Source organism: Bacillus rossius, chromosome 16 (assembly GCF_032445375.1).
Source record: "Bacillus rossius redtenbacheri isolate Brsri chromosome 16, Brsri_v3, whole genome shotgun sequence".
NCBI lineage: Eukaryota > Metazoa > Arthropoda > Insecta > Phasmatodea > Bacillidae > Bacillus > Bacillus rossius.
In genome coordinates, this window is record NC_086343.1 from 32,197,274 (window position 1) to 32,216,105 (window position 18,832).

Consider the following 18,832-nt stretch of genomic DNA (forward strand, 5'->3'; position numbering starts at 1 on the left):
CAGTTGCGAACCAGGGGCGATGCGCTGCGTGCAGGTGTACTGCATGGACGAGTACGACGTGGGCAGCATCGAGCACGAGGCCCTGCTGCTGGTCGTCACCTCCACCTTCGGCAACGGCGACCCGCCGGAGAACGGCGTGGTGAGTGCTTCCCCGTCTGCTGGCTGGCGGAGTGTCTGCGGCTCGCGGCCGCAACCCGAACACTTCCGAAGTCTACCGAAGTATACTTTTAGGTTATGTTCTGTCAGTTTGATAAACAATAGTTCGTGATTTGGTCCGTGTTAGGATGGGAAGCCTTCTTTTCACAGACGAGAGAGTCACACCCGAAGTTCCCCGAAGTTCATGGTCGTTTTTTTTCTCCCCCGTTCTATCTCATTGTATAAACCATTGTGGCATTAAATTTTGCGGTCGATTAGGATAGGTTAGCTACATTATAAATACTTTAAAACATTGTGGATGGTTGGTCATATTAGGTAAGTATAGCTACATTAAAAATACTGTTAAATCATTTTATGGTTGCTTAGCAAATAACTTTTTTAATATGTAGCTATCCAGCGCTAGGAAACCGTTTACATGATTTCACAGTATCTGTATTGTAGCTTTCCTAACCAAATCAACCGTCCACAATGTTTTTAAGTATTTTTAATGTAGCTAACCTAACCTAATTGACCATTAGTTATCATGAGTTACAATGAACAAAAAAAAACCGAAGATGTACGATCGGTCGTTTGGCTCTCTCGTCTGTGAAAAGAAGGCTTCCCAGTGTCTGCGGCTCGCGGCCGCAACCCGAACACTTCCGAAGTCTACCGAAGTAAAATTTTAGGTTATGTTCTGTCAGTTTGATGAACAATAGTTCGTGATTTGGTCCGTGTTAGGCTATCATAGGTTAAGATTTCATAACTAAATGTGGGTTATGTTACGCTAGCGTTATTTAAAGTACTTCATGACCGTAAAATATATATATATGATATCCTTGCGATAGAGTTTTTTTTTATCACGAGCGGTCGGCCAATTACGGAGAACTTCGAAACTATTCGAGTGTGGCTCTCATTCCTGTAGGCTTAAGATATTCCTCACGAACTTAAGAAGAAGAAAAAGTACTAGATCTGAAGGAAAAAACTAACTTTATTGTGTTTTTTTTCTATTGTTGTATGGTTTTTAGACAATTCAGCGATTTGCTGCGCTCTTATAAATTAACTCAAAATGTAAAGACACTGACTAACAGCAAATATTAAAATAGAAAATTAAAAGTCTAAACTCAACTGGGTTATTGTCAAGCCCAAAATGGAACTCTTGCACTTTACATGTTTATTGATTTATTGTGTATTTTTGGGTTTAAAAAAATTATTTTATGTTATTTTAATTGAATTTTCATTAAACTTTCGTTTATTGAATATTATTTTCACTCTTTCATAACTCACGAGATAAACAGAGGAAGTGTTTTTCCTTTTTAGAGCCTGCTAAACAAATTATTTCTTCTGAAACAGTGAAATCTTTAGTTACCATGACACAATAAGTCAATCAAAAACTTTAACTGTTAATTATTTTATGGATTTTTTTACAAGAATAAAATTGAAAAAAAATATTAATTTGCAATTCTTATGCAGTGAAATATGCTTGAAATAGTCATTAAACGTAAAGAATGAGACGCAAATTCACTTAACGTACTTTAGGAGTAAGGCCGGGCATAAATAATACTTCTTCGGCAGGATTATTTAGCATAGAGATCAGCACGCAGTTATTGTGAGCAAATTACATCTTGACGATGTATTAAGACAGTTTGTAATTATATGGGCAGTCAACTTGATTGTTTTCATAGCGTATAGTGAACAAGTTTGTTAAAGTAAAGTTGTTCCTAATTATTCGTTTGATTTTTAATATTTTCCTATAGCTTCGCAATTAATTGTTTTCTTTTTATCGTGGTCTTTCGAAATTCGGTGATTTTGTCACAGAAATTATTAGGGGAATGAAAATCACACAAAAGCAAGAGGTTGACGCATCAGATAAAATTTTTCGATTTAATTCAGGCAGTATGGAGAGATAGTCAGAGAGTTACTGTCACTGAGTTCATAGTTTCTATTGTTGTTTTCTTATTCGCAGTCTTTCGCACAGAACCTATACGCAATGAAGATGAATGAAAACGAAGACATGGTGAACGGATCGAACGAGAAATTCAGGTAAATACACGTGTCAGGAATGTATGTATCTCATATTATATGAGTATAGAGGTTCCGGTTAGCTATTTAAACCAAGACCGAAGTTTCAATAAGACACTTATTGCAAATTTTTTTCTTAACAAATCATTTTTATATCTATAGACCGTCTCATACTTAGACTGCAGTACTTTGCTTATGACGCGCGCTGTTGCTAGATCTCTAACGTGTTACGAAGATGTTCAGAGGGGTTTACTCCTTTGGAATTCTGAGTGCACAGGAAGCATTTTAAGAATTAATTGTAGTAATTTATAATATTTTAGACCTATACCCACTAACACGCTCATAAATTTGTAATAAATCTCCTCTTTTTAACTTAAAACAGAAAAAAAACTACGTACATTCATTGATTCGAATTCACATGAGAATTGTAATTATCACTTGATAAATAAACAAACTATATCCAATACCTTCAATTTAAAATATTTATTATATTTGGCAACAGCGCGTGCAGAATCAGACTGCGCTTACGGTAGTCAGCGTGTTTTAAAAAGAGAGAGAAAGTTTCCCTTTATTTCCACACTGCAATCTAAGAGTGAAACGTTTTATAGACGTTAAGTCTTGGTTTACTTATTCTATAACGATTGGAAACACATGCTTACTTTGTTTGTTAGTTCGGTTGGGATTTCAGTTACCACAAAATGGGGTGAATGCATTAACAGGTACCACCAACTTAGTTTCATCGACTCACCTCAAAGGTTCAACATGTTGAACTTCTTGATCTGGAAGCTTAAACGAAAGCCAAATGCGGCTGCTGTAAATAAACGCATAGCAAATGTAAATAAAAAATAAAATAAAATCTTGATTAAAAACGTCAGACATGTAGTAATATCTTGTAAGTTTTTATAATTCGGTGCAATGTTTGTAAATTCTGAAAGGCTACGTGGGATACTTTGTTCAGGTAAGTGGATACAATTACTCGCGACAGGTATTGCGAAACCTGCCAGAGACATGCATACAAGCGCAGTCTTCTCCCATGCTTCGTTTATGTCGCTCAAGCATGCTGATTCCTCAAGTGTCTGACAAAACTATCGGTTCCCTGCTGACACCTAATATGCCCGCATGTTTCAAACTGCCAACATGAAACACAGGCAGGTTTTTTTCAATTAATTCCAGTAATCCCATTACCCTTAGACTGCTGCTGCTTTTTGTATTGAACATTCATTAAATCTATTTCAGTGACTTCTATAATGCACCTCTTTTATTATTTTTTTAAATTTAATGACATTGCCATCTATATAGTAGCAAATCATAATATAATTTGTTAGCTAATTACTTCAGAGTTGTTCATTGTGCATTATCCTGAAATAATTAAATCACAGCGGGATGTATCGGCTACATAGTGTGTAGACATCAAAGTCAATAATTACTCTCTGTCGTTTTTGTACTCGTGACAGAATACGAAATAGTATGTAAATGTATCCAACTGTTATTTAGTTAGTAAATTTCGTATTCGTTACAGTAAACTCGCTTTTAAACTGATAACAGAAATTTTCAAAAAAGCGATAAATACTAAAGAATATTCCGAAAGTGAACTCGGCAATTAAATTATTTAAAATATAACATGTCATATATTTTCTTTTGAAGCATTCTTTTTTATATCTATAATAGCGTTTAAGCATTCATTATTAAGGCTTTTTAAGGTCAACTTAAGCTTTTGAATGTATTTCTTTCTACGACTCTCTAGTGTCTATTGTGTACTTTTTACCTTGTTTGCGTATTAAGATTATTTGGCAATGACAAGCTTAACGCCATATTAAAAATAATGATTTTACATTAGCATGGAATTTCAAGTACTTAGTGTTATTTTGAGTACTTTTTTTCGGAAACCATAACCTTTTTTAAGTGGAAAAAATACATATTTATATTTTATATTAATATGTCTATATAGTTAAATTATATAACTGAAATATAATTTGAGTATATTTCTACCTTTTTCCTGGCTATCTCTAAGCTTACATGACAATGCTGACTCTGTTGATATTTTCTAGTTCACCATAACGTAAACCAGGATTTTTACACCCTTACAATGAATCTACTAGCCGCGTAGCCTAACTGCAATATTACTTCAGTTTAGTAAATATATAAAAAAGACTTGAAATGCGTTCTATATATACCAGGGAGTTGAAACTGTTCCAAAGCAGTAAATCTTAAATAAGAATATTTTGGTACTCTACCGCTTGAATCAGATATTTCTACTAATTTGTTACATAACTGAAAGCCACTGTTTTATCACTTGCTTTCAGTAATGTTCTTGTAGTTCAAGTATTTAATCTCAGGTTCATATTAAAGTGCACTGGTTTACCAGCTAGTAACCGCGCGCAAGCAGTATTATTTTTCAGATACCTACTTGGTTTTCACTGATTCAAATCACTGATCCAGATTAAGATTTTACGTTGCTGAACCGTAGCAGTAACGTAACAACATTAAAATCTAATCAAAGATTTATGGGAAGAAATTGCATAAATATAGTATAAAAGTTTGTAATCTAAAGGCACGCGTGGAACGCAACTTCCTGGTCACGTGGTAACCATCGCTTCTTTAAATAATTTATAACTAGAGACCTGCAAAATTCGCGGATTCATTCGGTGATATGCTAGAATTCAAACACATATACCTCTTAGATAATTTTGCTATTGGCTAACTGTTCATCTGGACGAATCTCAACCAGTTATAAACCCTCAACCAAAGAAGGATCGAATCACAGACAAACCAGCTGAGACGACTTACAAGTCGGCAGCCAATGAACTTGCGTTATTTGCCCGAGTGTACAGGGGTATGTGCAGTCTATCCTGAAGGCCATAGAAACCGCGAATTTTTCAGGTCTCTATTTATAACCAATAATCGTATGCGATCGTTATTATTTACTACCGACCTTTTTTTTTCAAAGCGACATTTGGGTGTACATCTTGTGTTTACGTGGTGTGAGCGATGTGTCTCTGTTGTACTAAGAAACTAAGTGCTTCCTCTTACCAATGCGCCACCTTGAGTTGCTTGGGCTTAAACTATCTGCGGAACCCGGCCTCGTGCGGTTAAATAAAGTTTTTTTAACGGAGAAAGTTTACTTTAAAGACTCACTACAAAAAAAAACTAATATTAAAATTAATTTCAAGTGTTCCGACCAATCGATGCACCATCAACTGGGTCGTACGTTCAAAGAAAATATCGCAGTTTTCCGCGATGTCCTTTTGGGTGGATGTCCGTGGACACTCTGGACAGAGCACGGGGGTGAGGGCAATAAAACGGACGTTGCCGGACAGATTTATCACACTGTAAAAACTTGCGATTTACCACAGTCACTTTGGCCGTTTTTATCTAGTTTTAGTAAAAAATACTGCTACATCTTACGGAAACATTGTTTTTCTTAATTAAAACCCATTCTTTTCCATTTCAAATATGTAGCTTTATAAAAACGAAAGAAATATTTGAAATTATTTCACAAGTGTCCGAGATTACTTTTGTTTTTAGAAATCAAGGTCATGTTCTGTATTTATAATTTCAATAAAATTAAATTTCAATAATGCCACATTAATGAATTTTACCGAATCAATCTGAAACGTTTTCAAACACTACGATATCTCTCATTAACTTGTTATTCGCCATAGTTCAAGAAAAAGCAAGATCTAAAAATAACTTTGCTATTGCATTTTTAAACAAAAATACGAAAAATAAACATCATAAGTAGGGGCAGGCCTTTCTCGTGAAAAGATCTGAACACTTATTGGACTGCAACAAGGTATACCAGCACCAGCGGTTTCTTCCTTATGATTGGCGGCCGTCTGCGAGAGAAGTCGTTGCCTTGTTTGAGCGAACCACTCTGGACGCGTTTACTTTCGCACTGAATCACTGTGATTGGCGATATGTATCTGGGAGAAACTCACCCAATCACGAAACACAGATGGTGCTACAGTGTTTTAACTTTCATCTAGTCTAGAATTTTTTTTCGCGAAATCTGCATGCCCCTAGTCATAAGGAATCACGGGTTCATTTTGACGTTCCGTTTCTCATGCCAAATACATCGACAGCTCAGCTCGTTCGAGACACGGTGGTCACAATCGCTACGGTTTGGAAACAGGCGTTGAAAACTACTTCAGCAAACGCATTCGTGAATATGTACAACGTTGCCATTCTTTTACCACTTAAAATATGTCTTATATTGTTGGCATGGTCTGCGTGCGTCACATCACCAACACGCATAATGCATTGCTGTGAAATTTTCAGTACGAACTCAACGTGTAATTTCAATTGCCATCACTGGTTATTTTTTTTTGAACGATGGAATACTGCGTTAAACATATATGTTTTATCAGTGAAGGTCATCAAAGTGGTTTGTGTCTGAAAAGTAAACTCAAAATCGAAAATTTTGAATTACGATTAGGCAAGGCTAGTCCTTATCGACAGAGGCAGTTTCGTTCGGGATGATGCCCTGTGGACTCAAGGTTGTGCAGAAAAGTCCATGGATAGTCTGTACCATGTAACTTGTCAAGAAACTATGTTTATCTTTCTACCACTGTTGTTATTTCAGAAGTGTTTGTGAACAACTTCACGTTATCTTAAGGCCCGATTTTTCACGCCCTGTTGATTTTTTTTTTCGTTTATTCCACATTAATTTTTTTAAAAGCTATTTCTTAAAATTTATCTCGATATGTTCCTTGTATTTGTTGACAAATATTTTCAGCAGATATCCACCCAGTATAATGTCATGGACGTAATAAGTCGCGCAAGTGATGATAATTGCGAATACTTTCTCTCCTTATTACACACATGATATTACGCTAAGTAAATACATGTTTGAAATGTTTGTGGAATAACAAAAACATATTCAAAGGCGGTATCAAGTAAATTTTTTTTTACAGATAGCGCCAAACTAAAAATAATGATGAAAAAAAAAATATGGCCTGTAAGACCGAGCGTTAAAAAAAGCATCACGTGTGATGCTCTCCAAACGACAGTTGGCAAATGAGTACAACTGGTACTTCTACTTTTGGGAACTATCAGATTGGAGACAGGTTACACGACACAGACTATACAGGCTGAGTCTGAACTCGACGGACAAACTTCAGATGTAGGTTTATCACGAAGTCTGAAGAGCCTCCCGAGGCTGGTATACGTCTTTGAAGTTGGCGTGAACACCATCTTTTCATTGTAAATAACAGAGAAATTACTTCAGATGGAACACTGTTCGTCTGGATTGTGTTTAATTAAACGAATTTCGTCGCTGCAGCAAAGTTATTTCATTGAAATACCTTAGGGGTGATGTTATGGTCACAAAAAATAGGTGGAAAATAAATGAGTCACGCGCCATTATTTCAGTGAAACAATTTTGCTTCAGTAAAAAAATGTGCGGACGTTGAGGACCACAATTCAGTTCAACTTAATCCATGTGATCAGTGTTCCATATCTGTTATTTATAGTGAAGATGTTCTTTTTAACTAGTTTCATCTTTAAAGACATACCAGCCAAGAGATGTTAGTGGTGAGGAACCTGCAGGTGAAGGTTGTCGGTGCGAGTCACGCTCCCCCTGCCTGCGCTAACCCCCTGTACCGCGCCGCCTCGGCCGACAACTAACCCTGTGGAGTGCCTCGGCAGCATGGCCAGCTCCAAGTCGTTCATAAAGGCCAACAGCCAGTCGGAGCTGAGCGCCGAGACGCCGCGCCCCCTGGACCCGGCCCGCGGCCCCAGCGGTGACGTCATGGCCGAGGACACGTTCGGCCCGCTCAGCAACGTCAGGTGAGGTCGCGGACCAGCGCGGGACGCCCGCAAACTCTCAAGGTCGGAGCCGTCCAAGATGGCCGCCCGCGACGTCAAAATCCAATATGGCCGCCATGACGTCACGATCCAATATGGCCGCCGCGACGTCACGTTCCAACGTGGCCGCCGCGACGTCACGTTCCAACATGGCCGCCGCGACGTCACTATCCAAGATGGCGGTCCCTGACACACATTCACCTCCCCCAGAACCCACCTGCCGATACTACTAGTATCGATCCGGCAGCAGACAGCTGCTGAACCGAACATTTAACGGCTCATCTGCGAAATGAACTTAAAAAAATAATAACTGTGTTATTGTGGACGCAGTCAGGACATCTTGGAGGGTATAAAACCACACAGAAATTTAATTTCCAAGAAAAATTACATAAAATCAAAATCTTTAATGACAAGTAGGTTATCATGTGCAATGCATTAAATTAGAACTACATATGTAATTAAGTGAAGTTGTGGAAAACGGATGACGCCATTTTGTTTTCAAGGCATAACACTTTTCTACTTTTTGATGTTTAACATTTTAATTTATCAAGATTGATAACACATATTAGGAAATTTTAAAAGACTCTAGTATAGTGTGAATACAGTACCTACTAAACGCCATTGATCTATCAGGGAAAACTATTTGTAGCAGTCAAACAATTTTAACTTTGGACTTCCATTAAGTTATCTCTTGCGAAGCCAGTTGTGGTAAATTTAACAACACATTATTATGGCCCAAAAATTATCTAAAACATAGTGGCTTTTTCGCAATATGTTCTTATCTTTTCCCCTTAAAATTACTACATATGCAATGGAAATTTAAGGCATTCACATGCGATAACTTAGAGGTAAAGAAATATCGAAAATTGTAAGCTTAATTTAATTACTTTGAAATTTTATATATTTAGAAATGTGCTAACTTCATTGACAATTAAACGTTTGTTTTAATTCGTTTGGTAAATAAGACATAAAAAATTGGGGTCAAACACATTTTCGATGGTATCTTATCATTAGCCTATGGCCGGAATAACCGGTTAGAATGCTGTCTCTCTTCTCCAGGAACACTCATCATATTTTTTCCCAGTGTGTACATTTTAACAAAATTGAGGGATTACGTGGTATTACTTCTTAAAATACACAATATAAGTTAAACTTAAATTATATATGATATTTAAAAAAGCTTCAAAAAGAAACATTTGTACAAATTAATGGTTTCTATGCTCCTCTGGGAGTCATTCATCAACTCAACCCAGGCAGTTGGTAAAGGAATTAGTCATGGGAAACCTAAATTGTTTTGGTTGACCCGAAATTTAAACCCATTTCTTCTTGAACACGAGCTCAATGTTATGACATTATGTATCTTCACCAGGTATAGTCTCTGGATTTTTTCTTTTCGTTGTGGGCAAAATAATGTGAGAAACGAGCCCAACTTAAGACCATACATCATATGCCAGTGAACTTTGCGTCACAGCAGGCTAAGTATAACGAAATCATTCTCAGACCAATGTGTATACCACTTAGAGTTTAAGCAATAACAAAGGTAAACAATTCTTAATATTATTAAAATGTTAACTGGCAATGTGTAAATAAGAACTGCTTAAAAATGCTGCATGGATACTAATTTCTCAAAAATGTGCACTTTGCCATAAGAGATTTTGTGTCCTTACTAACAAGAAAATTTTGTCGCTTTGCTTGACATCTAACAACTTATAAACGTATGCACGTCTGGTGTACGTAAGCCCACAAACCGACGACTAAAGTTAAATCACAATTTTAGAATTTTTTCTCAATGTTTTATTTAATTTAAGGAGGTATTAAAATGTGGAAACATTTGTGCAAATTATGTTTTTTGTAGTGAATACGTATAAGAGAGCATATGTTTGATTTTTTTTTCTTTAGTTGTAGTCAGAAATTAATGTCAGAAGATGATTTTAAAATATTCAGATAGATGAAAGGTATAATGTGCTGCAAAATTCGAGTAGTTATTTGACGACATCATAGACTGAAATGCCCGTAAGCTTTAATGAACATTGTCATTGTGTAATGGATAGAGACCGGAAAAATTCGCGAATTCATTTCGCGATAGGCTAAAATACAAATAGTTAAACCACAGTGCTGCCTCTGCTATTGGCTCACAACTCGCCTGGGTCTTTCTGGGCCAATGAGAAACACCCAACCAAAGCTTTCTCGAATCACAGGCTGCTACGTTGGGACGTCTCACAAGACAGCAGCCAATCAGTGGGTGGCATTTGACCGAGTGTGCGTAGAACTATGGAGTTCATCCTACAGGTCATTGAACCCGCGAATTTTTCCGGTCCCTAGTAATGGATCATTTGACATGCCTCGAAGAACTAGAAGCCAATGGAGGAAAACAACTAAATACTCTTTTGACCGAAGAACGTACTACCCGAAAACAAATTTACATAGGGCATTGGGCAATTTACAGATGAAACTGACGGCTGTACACACATTTGTGAAATGTGAACTAGCACACGGTATGCCGGTCTCCGCCCAAGGGGTGGTGTTATTGGTTCGCGCCTCCCTGACGGCCGGTGTTGCGCTCCGCAGGTTCGCTGTGTTCGCTCTCGGCTCGAGCGCCTACCCCAACTTCTGCGCCTTCGGCAAGTACGTGGACAACCTGCTGGGGGAGCTGGGAGGCGAGCGGCTGCTCAAGATGGTGCAGGGCGACGAGATGCTGGGGCAGGACCAGGCGTTCCGCAAGTGGGCGCCCGAGGTGTTCACGGTGAGTCGACGCTCCGATACAGATCACCGCACCAGTTTTTTTGGTATGTCAATCTTCCATTACAGATAGTCGCACCAGTTTTTGGGTGAAGCGATGTTCTTCTACAGATCTTCGTACCAGTTTATGGGCGAATCTATGTGCTCCTACAGATCGTCGCACCAGTTTCTGGGTGAATCGATGTTCTTCTACAGATCTTCGCACCAGTTTATGGGTGAATCGATGTTCTTCTACAGATCTTCGTAGCAGTTTCTGGGTGAATCGATGTTCTTCTACAGATCCTCGCACCAGTTTCTAGGTCTGTCGACGCTCCTTTACAGATCGTCGCACCAGTTTCTCGGTGTGTCGATGCTCTATTAGAGATTACCTCACCAGTTTCTGGGTGAAGCGACGCTCTATTACAGATCGTCGCACCAGTTTCTTTGTGTGTCGACGCTCTATTACAGATCGTTGCACCTATTTATTGGTGATTCGACGCTCTATTACAGATCGTTGCACCTATTTCTCGGTGATTTGACGCTCCGTTAAAAAATATTTGCGCTGATTCCTCGAGGAATCCACTGTGGCCATGACATTAGGTTCATGTGATGAGGGCTGTCGGCTCGAGCCTAGCTACCCAGTGGGTACACAAATATTTCGAATACCATTATAAACGTGGCCCTTGTTTCTTATTCCTGCTCTGCAGCTTTCATATCGTTATATAGTGTTGACATAAAAAAAACATTATTTTTAAATTAATAAATGTATTATTAAACCAAAAAAATAACTTTTGTGTAGTTCTTTTTTAATTCTAAGATGTAGCCAAAATTAAGACATTATAAGTGTCTACTAAATATCAGTTTACATAATTGAAAATTATCTTCAAAATATTAAGTGCTACTGGATATGTCAGGAATCTAGTATGATGTGTATAATTTCATTTATTTTACTGATTAATGTGTTTAAATTTGAGAATTTCTCACTGAAATAATGTATTAGAATACTTCAGGATTATTTGTACATTAATTAAAAAAGTGTTTTCGCGTATATTTTTTTCCGTTAGATTACTACGAAGAAAAACATACCTTTTAATGACCGAAAGCTTTTAGTTTTAAATGCAGTGAGTGGGAGACAATGAGAGTGAGGGCAATGCAGCGAGTGCTTGCTGCAGACGGCGTGCGAGACGTTCTGCCTGGACGACGACGCCATCCTGGAGGCCACCAAGTCGCTGAGGGCGCCCACCCTGTCGGCGGCCACCGTGCGCCTCCTGGAGGCCGAGGAGCGCCCGCTCGCCGAAGGTAGCCGTCCCCGTGTGCTGGTCGCCGGCCTTGCGCTCTCTCGGGCATCACCGTCACCACCACCACCGTCGTCAATATCACCATCACCGTCATCATCATCGTCAATCCTCATATTCATTATCGTCATCACCACCACCGTCGTCGTCAATATCATCACTATCATCATCATCGTCGTCGTCGTCAATCCTCGTCTTCATGACCATCACCACCACCGTCGTCATTATCTACACAATCATCATCGTCAATCCTCGTCTTCATGATCGTCATCACCCCCACCGTCGTCGACAATATCATCACTATCACCACCACCATTAACATCGTCAATCCTTGTCTTCATGACCGTCACCAACACTACTGTCGTGGTCAATATCATCACACTATCATCATTGTCATTCCTCATCTTCATGATGGTCACCACCACCACCATCGTCAATATCAACACCATTATCATCATCATCGTAGTTAATTCTTGTCTTAATGACCGTTACCAACACTACTGTCGTGGTCAATATCATCACACTATCATCATCGTCATTCCTCATCTTCATGATCGTCACCACCACCATCGTCAATATCAACACCGTTATCATCATCATCGTCGTCAATCCTTGTCTTAATGACCGTCACCAACACCACTGTCGTCATCATAAATATCATCACCTTTATCATCATCATCATCGTCAATTCCTTGTCTTAATGATCGTCATCAACACCACTGTCGTCGTCGTCATAAATATCATCACCATCATCATCATCGTCGTCAATCCTCGTCTTCATGACCGTCACCAACACCACTGTCGTCTTCAATATCCTCTAGATCATAACCATTCATGGTTTTCAACCGGTGACTACTAAACGCAAGCTAGTAAACAAACTTCGAACATTAGCCTTTGCACAGCTTCGTTAATCTTTGCTGACCAATCGCTAACAAGAGTGGCTTGCAATTTAAAACAGGTACCCGACTCATCGACTAATGCATTGATGGAACTTCCCGAGAGCAAAAGGCTTCTCTGTGATGGTTTCGTCAGTCTTCTAACTAGGTAAATATTTTACTGGTTGGTGATCCAATCCGACAAGTATGAACCTCCGCCAGTGCATGAAACGTTGTTCATAGAAAATATATGCATTACACATTTCTCGCGAGGCAGTTGAAAACAGGGCAAATAGTTGGTCCTCGTTTCTTAACTTGCAACAAGCGGCACAAATCTCAAGGGTAACATCCGTGCAAAAACGTCTGGGCAGCAATAATCGTGAAATCAGTAAAAAAAATATGAGGCTTCAACACAATCAGATCAGCGAAAACGGAACACAAAAGTGCAACTGTAAACAAAATTATCACAGCTCTTTATGACACAAATAGCCAGCTCCTGAATGTTTCGCTGAGTAAGCCCACACAACATGAGGAACCTCATTAAGTATTCTCTTACATTCTCAAAAACTACATTCATGTTTATTCTTTCAAACTTAGCAGTCAACATGTAAAATTTACAACTACCCTCAGCTGTGCACAGGCTATCTTTCCTACATTTATAACCTCACAAGAAAACAGTAACAAAATTATTCTGTAGAACTTAGTTTTCACCGCAAAGATGAACGCAGAACAGGGAAACAATTAAATGACTTCATTATGGAGCCGCAAACCTGATCTAATTGCGCACAGTAACAGCTAATATAACAAGGCATCAACGCACGCATTACACCAAATAACTACTATGAAAATAAGCAAAAACATGCACACAAAAAAAGAGGAAAAACTTGTGCCCAATGCTCATATTAAAGCCATTAGAAGATTTTTGTTACTTTTATTTAAATTTTCTATAATCAATTTAATTGTCAGATATTGTAACGTCTCGTAGCATGCGAAGCTAAATATTTACTTGCCAGATTAGCTTGCCAACCAATATATATATATATATATAATCATAGAGAAGCCATTTGTTTTAGGGAAGTTCCATGGATGTACGATCATGTTCTATAGATAGGGTTTCTGTTCTAAAAAAATTTATGTCACTCACGTTAGCAATTGGTTGGCAAAATTTTAAGCATTGTTGTGTCCGGGATTTCTGAAAAGGACACATTTTATTTCTTGTTCGTATAAGCTTATTTCCAAGACAATTCTCATTCTTTGGGGTTACTTGTAAGAAGTAGTTCATGTGATGCATTGGAGAGGGCAGATGCGCATTCAGCCGGCTGATGCGTAGAAAATGTTCGTAATCTGTCGACGTCAGCGGACATGCACATAGAACTATTTGCATTACTCTGTGTGCTGTGTAAACCGGGGGTGAATCTGCGTGTTCGTCGCTGCGACTTCTGGAGACCGCTGTGCCTCGTGACCCGGCGGATGACCTTATGACCTTTGTGTCAGGGCGAGGCTGGCGAGGGACTTACGCCAGCGACGGCGGGCAAAGAATGTCAGGCTCCCGTACTATGCAGAAGGCTAGGCTGTTAGACTCGGCTTATGGGTAGCGACCTGAAAAATTCGCGGTTTCGATGGCCTTCAGGATAGACTGCACATACCCCTGTACACTCGGGCAAATAACGAAAGTTCATTGGCTGCCGACTTGTAAGTCGTCTCAGCTGGTTTGTCTGTGATTCGATCCTTCTTTGGTTGAGGGTTTATAACTGGTTGAGATTCGTCCAGATGAACAGTAAGCCAATAGCAAAATTATCTAAGAGGTATATGTGTTTGAATTCTAGCCTATCACCGAATGAATCCGCGAATTTTGCAGGTCTCTACTTATGGGTTGTAGCGGCGTCCTTGGCGAATAATCCACCGACGTTTCCGGTCGACATTGCAGTCGCCATCACCAGGGAGCAGTTACCTACTGTTACCTACAGTACGTAACTGCTCCCTGACGATGGCGACTGCAACGTCGACCGAAACGTCCGTTTTTAATTATTCGCCAAGGACGCGGCTACATACAACCCAGAAGCCAAGCTACTTCAGACAAATGGCCGTGAAAGGCCTGCGAACATTATTAGGCTGTCAGTCGTTTTGTACTTGCGAGAAACGAATGTATGGTCGAAGGTACTCGTAAATCAGCAATTGCAACTCGTGCCTGAAGTTCCTTCTTTAGGGTGCCTGTCCTGTAAATACGGCTAACAGCTAGTGCACCGCTCGGCGGTCGAACCCACATACTCCCGGCTGAGGAGAACTTACAGCTATGCGGTAGCCAGACACTACGATATCTGTTTTGGAAAACTATTGTGTTTGTTTCGTCTTTTCGTTTTGTCGTGTTTTTTGTCTCGTTTCAATTGTTGTTTTGGATTTTTTTGTGTTCAATATTTTTGTGCTGTCATCATTTGTGGGTTTTTTTTCGTTCTATTAGTCCATTTTTCTTTGTTTTTCTTTGTTTGTTCACCATATTCCTGTTATGGAATATTATGTGGTGTTTATATCCTGTTGACAACGGCACATTTTTGCTTAATTTGTGTTTTTGTCTTTTGGTTTTTTTGTAGTTTTCTTCTACAGACATAAGTACATGTGCTTAGCAATGGCGTATGTCCGAAAGCTTACATCAAGTCATCTGTGCAGAGCCTGATGTTCGAAGTTCGTTTAATATATTGTATAACCACTTAGGAAGAAAACCCAAAAATCCGATCATGAAGCGCGTACTCTGAAAAGGTTAACAAATGTTTTAATATATCAGCAGATAAATAAGTATTAAATTTCAAACATGAAAAAAAAACAATTGTTAATCCAGATGGATATTGGAGATATGTCTGTTAGGGGAGGGGGTGATGATACTAAAGGAATGTTTCTAATTTTGACTACATTTATCAACATAGCAAATATTGCACACGCCAACCCCCTAACGTCTTACTTCCATGAAAAGATTTATGTACTTTCAACCGTTGTCTTCGTTTAAAAGTGTGCCACCCTCTCATCTTCTTGCCTCAAGAGCTGTCTGGAATGTAATTGGACAGGAAGGTTGTCTTCGATGGAACCCCGGTTTTTTTTCCATTGCCGAAAATCCAACTTAAACTCAGAGATCATGCAAGCCTTTTGAAATTCAAATAAACGACTCTACAGCTGTTCTGTTTGAAATGCTTCCCCCCCTTTTTTATATTTTGGGTTTTCTGTGTGCAACTTAGGCCAGGATTTCTGTTTTATTTAAATTAATATTTAAATGAAAACTTTTAAAATAGTAAATGAAGTAATGACACACAACCAAAAGTATGTATAATCAAAGATACATAATGATAAATGCTCATTTTAAAATTCATTTTAAAAACAATTTTTAATATAACTTAATATGTGTAGTGCATAGTGGAGCAGTGGTTACATACCCATTTCCGACTATTTTTACTTTTTATGTTTATCGAGCATTCGATTGAAACAAATATTTGCTCTCTTTTTTTTTCAGCATTATCAAAATGCCACGGCAAGGACATAATCGCGTGTAAAGTACTTGGAAAAAGAAACCTACATGGGAATGACGCCAGGTAAGTGTGACTTAAGTAGTATAAAACATGCGAACCAAACGCAGGTTTTCAGGATGAAAGCTGGGAGCTGGTCTGTAACTGAGCATCATCTTGAACCTTTGAACTCGACCTTGAACTTAGGTCTTGAAATACGATATTAAATCTTATATATCTATGTTTAGTTTTAACATTCACAAGAATATATTTATTCTAAAAAGTTACAAATTTAAAAAGAAAGGGAGCTGTCCACATTTCAAGTTTCAGCGATAGTAAACTTGAATTTTCCGTATAGAAAGATCGTCAAACGAATATTATTAAATTATAAATGTATCAAAAATAGTCTTTATTTCCATTCTCGAAAGATAGCATCATGAAACGATTTTTTCAGTACAATCTTCTACAAAAACACTTCTTAAAGCCGATACTACTGCCTTTACTATTACCAAGTAAAAAATATAATGGCCTCGTGAGACGTCCCAACATAAATATTTTACGTCGTATTGGACGCCATATTGTGTTATCTTGTCTACAAGAGTACCCTGGAATTGGTTCAATCTTACTTCACTCTTTATCAACTAGATAGCAAAAGTATCAACAACAACATCATCAACCCTTAAAACCACCTTGTCGGCCATCCTTAAATATCCGTAAATATCACTTATAGAAGATCATGTGTATCACACATGTTCCAATTATTTATGACTGTAGCGGAAATGTGAAATAATACACGACTGAATGTGCTCAATTGGTAGAGCAAATATAAAGATTTCCAAATGTGCATAGGTAGGTACGATCATGCTATCGATCTTATAAATTTCGTAGGTTAATAATGCTTTAATTTTCGAAGTTTGGGTGAACTCTGTAAAGTTTTTCAATAATGGGATTTTGAGGGTCTTTTCGTAGCACAAATACAAAGACAAAGACAATTTTACGGCTTGGTGGGGCCATGTTGTTGGCCTGGAGCGCCTGAAAGAGGGAGGCTGAAGAGAAGTGGTGGGGGATCGTTAGACCCGGACATTGCTGAGAAAGCAAGCTCTCGTAGCGAAAGAGACAGGTTAGTTTTACCCTACTGAGAAACTGGTCGTTGCCCCAGTATTCCTGCTCAGTACGAGAGGAACTGCAGGTACCGGCCACTGGCTCACGCACTCGGTCGAACGACCGGTGGTGCGAAGCTACCATCCGTGGGATTACGCCTGAACGCCTCTAAGGCAGTATCCCCTCTGAGAGAAAACGATAATTAAGAGTTCCTGAGCGGGAAGGCTTATCATGACTATTCTAGGCGGTCCGTATGTTTTACGGCCACTCACTATGCCCTTGTGAGCCACCAGAGGATTCATTCGGCACAGCGTCCGTTTGTTTCCGGTGGTCAACCATGGGTATGAGATCTGGTGTAGGAACTCGAATCGTCTGCAGACGACTTTTTCCGATAGCAAGCAAGCCGAATGTAGGAATTTATGTCGAAGGTTTTAAACATAATAAACGAGAAAAATGCATAAAAAATCTGCACAGAAAATAAATTTCTCTCTACCATTTAAAAAATTCCTTTGGAAACCAGTTGCCAAGAAATAGTTTCTGATACCATAAACCAAGAGTTTTTTTTTTCACTATGAAATACTTTTATTTTCAGATAATATTGGCACTGAGTTTGATATTTTAATTGATGTTACATTCAGATATAATTTAAAAAAATAAAAACACTGTAAAAATAATCTAATATTCAACAATTTCGCTTAATTTTGTTGTAGTACTGGGACAACACACGGTATAATTGTCGAGTAAGAATCCTAACTCGCTATTTCGTATGACTGTAGAAATGTGTGTAATATAACGTGTACGGCGTGCAGTGGAGAGAACATCTCACGTGTACGACTACTCAGTGGAGAGAACAACTCACGTGTACGACCGTTCAGTGGAGATAATGTCTCACGTGTACGACCGTTCAGTGGAGAGAACATCTCACGTGTACGACCGTTCAGTGGAGATAACATCTCACTTGTACGGGCGTGCAGTGGAGATAACATCTCACGTGTACGACGTGTAGTGGAGAGAATATCTCACGTTTATGACCGTTCAGTGGAGAAAAAATCTCACGTGTACAACCGTTCAGTGGAGATAACATCTCACTTGTACGGCGTGCAGTAGAGATAACATCTCACGTGTACAACGTGCAGTGGAGAGAACATCTCACGTGTACGGCGTGCAGTGGAGAGAACATCTCACGTGTACGACCATTCAGTGGAGAGAATATCTCACGTCTACGACTGTTCAGTGGAGAGAACATCTCACGTGTATGGCTTGCAGTCGAGATAACATCTCACGTGTACGACCGTGCAGTGGAGAGAACGTCTCACGTGTATGGCGTGCAGTCGAATTACATCACACGTGTACGACCGTGCAGTGGAGAGAACATCTCACGTGTACGACCGTTCAG

General features: G+C 39.0%; 1 protein-coding gene across 1 annotated transcript in view; it reads left to right on the top strand.

The window, feature by feature from the left end:
* The window catches only part of LOC134539792 (nitric oxide synthase, salivary gland), a 239,806-nt gene that overhangs the window by 190,799 nt on the left and 30,175 nt on the right, over positions 1–18,832 (top strand). The window contains exons 12-17 of the mRNA XM_063382059.1: positions 35–139; positions 2,099–2,175; positions 7,801–7,941; positions 10,528–10,702; positions 11,850–11,976; positions 16,344–16,422. Of these exons, the coding sequence (XP_063238129.1) occupies positions 35–139; positions 2,099–2,175; positions 7,801–7,941; positions 10,528–10,702; positions 11,850–11,976; positions 16,344–16,422 (704 nt within the window). The remainder of the gene's footprint in view (positions 1–34; positions 140–2,098; positions 2,176–7,800; positions 7,942–10,527; positions 10,703–11,849; positions 11,977–16,343; positions 16,423–18,832) is intronic.